Here is a 4,410-nt window from a genome sequence, read left to right on the forward strand (position 1 = left end):
TAAGTAAACTCTTTGAGAGTGTTTTCTTTCTCCCCCCCCCCCTTTGTTCACTTGACTTTTATGATGGTGTAAGGGGACAATGTCCTGTCACGTGTGCCAATTGTTTGGCTCAAAACATGTATTTAAATGATTTGTTATGGTGTATTGGTGTTATGGGTGCGAGTTCACTAGCCAGCTGACTCAGTACGACATTGTGTGTGTACTCCAGTGTCTGATGAATAGCCGGTATAGGTTCAAAACGTCACATCCAATGGTGTAAAAAGGAACCAAAAAAGGTTTTATGCTTTGGAGCATGACCCAGTGTGCGGATATTATGGAGGGGCGCTTGCACCTCCTATAGCCTATTCAGAGCTGTGCCTGTATTAGTGTAAATTTACATCTTACACAAAATTCCCATTGACAATGAATGGACAATAATATTTACTTCATGTGTCTGAGCAAATCGGTATTTTTGTCCTACACAAAATTCCCATTGACAATTAATGGAGAATGTACGTCATATTATGTGGATGAGCAAATCGACATGTTACGTCATGATGATGTACGAGAGTATAAGAGCGCCCCTCACTTCACATAGGTGTGATTTTTCTTCTCTGTGGAATCTGACCTCAGCCCAGCACCTGGTTTTTAGTGAGTGGATGTGCATGCTTTATTGTTTGTTTTTGTTGCATGTGCAGTTGTGCACATGAGAAATGAGTGTCTTTAGATGACAGTGCCAGTAGATTTATTTGTGTGTCTGTCCACGTGTGTGTGTGTGTGTGTGTGTGTCTTTGTCGTTCAGCGCAAGAGAAACAACTAGCAGAGACCCCAGATGAGAGGGCATCGGCTGACGTCAGGATACGCAAGTCACAGGTTCAGAACCTCCCATTTGAACTCACTCTTGCTGAACACACATTGGCAATACCGATGTTGTCAAGAAAGTCAAATAATCGACAATATACTTATATAGTTCAGCTTATGAAATGAGACAGCTGTAAAGTTCCCTCTCCTTTTCATATCTTCCAGCAAGCTATCCTGGCCAAGAAGTTCGTGGAGGTGATGACCAAATACAACGAGGCTCAGGTTGACTTCAGAGACAAAAGCAAAGGACGCATCGCCCGACAGCTGGAGATCAGTAAGTTACATCCACCTGCAACATGTTCTGTAGATCAGTGAGTTACATTGTGTGTGTGTGTGTGTGTGTGTGTGTGTGTGTGTGTGTGTGTGTGTGTGTGTGTGTGTGGCGTGTGCATGCGCGTGTGTGTGCGTGTGTGTGTGTGTATAGTTACCGTACTTTCCTTGAATACAAAGAAGAAGAAGCGCTGCTGTGGTCCATGTGGTTATAAAAACTAAACAGGTTGCTCGTTGACAAGGGTTAGAAAATGGCAAAACAAGAAGGAGATCCAAGGCACTCTGTTGCAGTCAAGTATAAAAGGCCTTTATTTAGATACTACTTACTTTCCGTTGATCGACCAAAAAAACTACTTTACCTTCAGTATAGTTCTTGCTGGTCTGTGTCCGTCTACTAGTACTGACCCATATATACTTTATTTAATCTGCCTGGCAAGCTATTCTGTCATACTTTTATTTTCAAGTATATCTACATGTACTGTAACTCTGTCTGTCTGTCTGTCTGTCTATCTGTCCGTCCTAGCGGGGAAAGCTACAACAGACGATGAGTTGGAGGAGATGTTGGAAGGAGGCAACTCAGCTGTCTTCAGTGCTGGGGTGTGTGATCAATCTCAATCCTTCGACGTAGACAAAGGCAGATCAGTTAATACAGACGGATTTAGAGATGATATGATGTTTTTGGTGCCTGATGGACCAAGCAGCAAACACGAAATGGTCAGAAAACGTTCAGCTCGCTCTTCACACTATTTCGCAAGAAAACTCTGTTTGAAGACTGTATGTTACTAAACACCTTTGTGGTTTGAATGAAGAGTGCCTGTAGGGTGATACACGATAAATTGTTGTCCAATTTCCCAAGTTAAACATTTTAATTAGGAAAAGATTAATGTTTGGTTTGGATTAGGTATTGAGAGAGTTAGATTTAGGGGTTGAGGTTATAGTTGCGCATCCTGTGACACACGCTGAAAATAGCTGACACAACAAAACACATTCCCTAGATCACTAAATATAATAAAAACGAACTCCCTTCTTTTGATATTTTCACAGATCATGGAGTCCAAGATCAGCCAGCAAGCTCTGAACGAGATTGAAGCGCGTCACAAAGACATCATGAGGCTGGAGAGCAGCATCAAGGAACTCCATGACATGTTTGTGGATATCGCCATGCTGATTGAAAACCAGGTACAACATGCACACACGCAAGAACATTTTTCTATTTGACAAATGGAGGACAAGTATTTTTAACAACTTGAACCCTAGCATCTCCATTATGGGGGAAAATATTCTGTAAAAATAGCAATGTACAAGCTCACTGGTATCACTTCTCATATTTCACTGTAATTGTTCTGTCCCCTATGTTTACTTGTATTGTATTGTATTATGTTTTTGTATGGATATAACACCACTTTTTATCAGCCTGCTCAGATGACAATTAGCTTCTGGCTAACTCTGGCCCATTTATTTGTAAAAACAAACGGACAAGACATGTTTGATTAATGTGCACTGTCCCTGATAAATTCATAGATAGATAGATAGCGTGCATTGCTGTCCAGTGATCACCCCTCTGCCCTCCTTCAGGGTGGCATGATTGACAGGATCGAGAGCAACATGGACCAATCGGTGGGCTTCGTGGAGAGAGCCGTGGCTGACACCAAGAAGGCAGCCAAATTCGCACAGGAGGCTCGCAGGGTGAGTGCTGGAGAACACCACATGATCAGTTCATTCACTACACAGGGTGAGTGCTGGAGAACACCACATGATCAGTTCATTCACTACACAGTCTGAATGCAGGGTGAGTGCTGGAGAACACCACATGATCAGTTCATTCACTACACGGTTGTCATAATATTATATAGGTTTACATTTTTCATTAGCTTTTATTTTATTTTGACTTTTGTTTATTGCTATTGTTATTTTTACATTTTTAAAAAATAAGTTGTTTTCATTATTTTTTGTCTCATTGTTTAATTTAATTTTAGTATCAATGTTAATTTAACAGACTCATAAGGGTCCATTTGGTTCCATTTGTACACTCTCAGAGTTACAGACTCATAAGGGTCCATTTGGTTCCAAACTATCATTTAGCCATGGGGACCGATGGAACTCCCTCAAGGAGACCTGGGGGTCTCCACTTTGGGAACCACTGGCCCTAAAGCATTACGCTGCACTGGACAGCTCCCAGATACTGGGTGGCAAAAAACGACTTTCTGGCCTTGACAGCCCATACATCCAAACAGAAAAGTCCTATCTGATTGCATTAAACAACATTAGACATGTTAAACTCACTTTGCCTGTTGCTTTGCCACTCGATGTGCCATTCACTTTAAGCATGCGCATACCCTCTATACACCATAATCATTGGTGATCAAAGAGCAAAGTCAAGAAGGTCATAACTTCAGAACATAGGCCTATATATAACATCAGGTCAGTATGTATAGAAGGTCATAACTTCAGAACATATATGCATATATAACATCAGGTCAGTATGTATAGAAGGTCATAACTTCAGAACATAGGCATATATTATAACATCAGGTCAGTATGTATTTTTCTCATGCATGTCAAGGATGAGACTGATTGTGTTAAATCTTGTGTAAAGTCATCCCACTTCCTAGCATTTGCCTTTATACATTATATAAATTGAAGCTTGTGTTTCCTTATTTACGTGTGTTTGTTTGTTTATTTGTTTGTTTCAAATGTCTCACCTCTCTCTCTGCCTTTCTGTTCTTCAGAAACAAATGTTGATCTTCTGTTGCTGTGTGATCCTGGTCGTCATCGTTGGGGCATTCCTGTACAGCTGGGTTAAATAGTCCAGGTGTCAACTTGTGGAATCCAGAGTGAACAATAGAACAGAGTCTGATTTTTTTTTTGTAATTTATTACAGGAGCTGAAATGATTTGTATAATTGTTTTTGTTTGTTTGTTTGTTTTCATGGCCACAGGCCCTGCACAGCATATTTTTATCTGTTGTGTATTTCTGTTTATTGAGCCCTATTTTCTACCATATATGATTTACGACAGTAGCACACGGTGAAAATACAAGCTTATACATTGTGTTGTGAACTTGTAGACCGGCTATCTTTTATATTTTTGTAATTTGGGGACATTTTAGAACATTTCTGAATTATTTTTTTAAATGTTCTCCTAACATGCACAAAATAGTGACACTGGTTTGAATAGCAGTGGGTTTTCATAAGCCTGATTCCCATGTTTTCATTTACAATACAGTAATAACTGATATTCTCTTGCCCAGGGGGGGGGGGGGGGGGGGAAGCTTAATATTAGCCTAATACTGTGCTAATAT

General features: G+C 40.3%; 1 protein-coding gene across 1 annotated transcript in view; it reads left to right on the forward strand.

Annotated features, from left to right (window-relative positions):
* Positions 1-3,917, forward strand: part of stx3a (syntaxin 3a) — a gene marked incomplete at both ends in the record, with an annotated part of 5,581 nt that extends 1,664 nt beyond the window's left edge. Inside the window, 6 exons of the mRNA XM_080759320.1 lie at positions 782-852; positions 1,006-1,114; positions 1,634-1,707; positions 2,155-2,289; positions 2,686-2,796; positions 3,840-3,917. Of these exons, the coding sequence (XP_080615446.1) occupies positions 782-852; positions 1,006-1,114; positions 1,634-1,707; positions 2,155-2,289; positions 2,686-2,796; positions 3,840-3,917 (578 nt within the window). The remainder of the gene's footprint in view (positions 1-781; positions 853-1,005; positions 1,115-1,633; positions 1,708-2,154; positions 2,290-2,685; positions 2,797-3,839) is intronic.
* Between the last annotated feature and the right edge of the window lie 493 nt (positions 3,918-4,410).

Source organism: Protomyctophum bolini, assembly GCF_963924005.1.
Source record: "Protomyctophum bolini genome assembly, chromosome: 3".
Lineage (NCBI taxonomy): Eukaryota > Metazoa > Chordata > Actinopteri > Myctophiformes > Myctophidae > Protomyctophum > Protomyctophum bolini.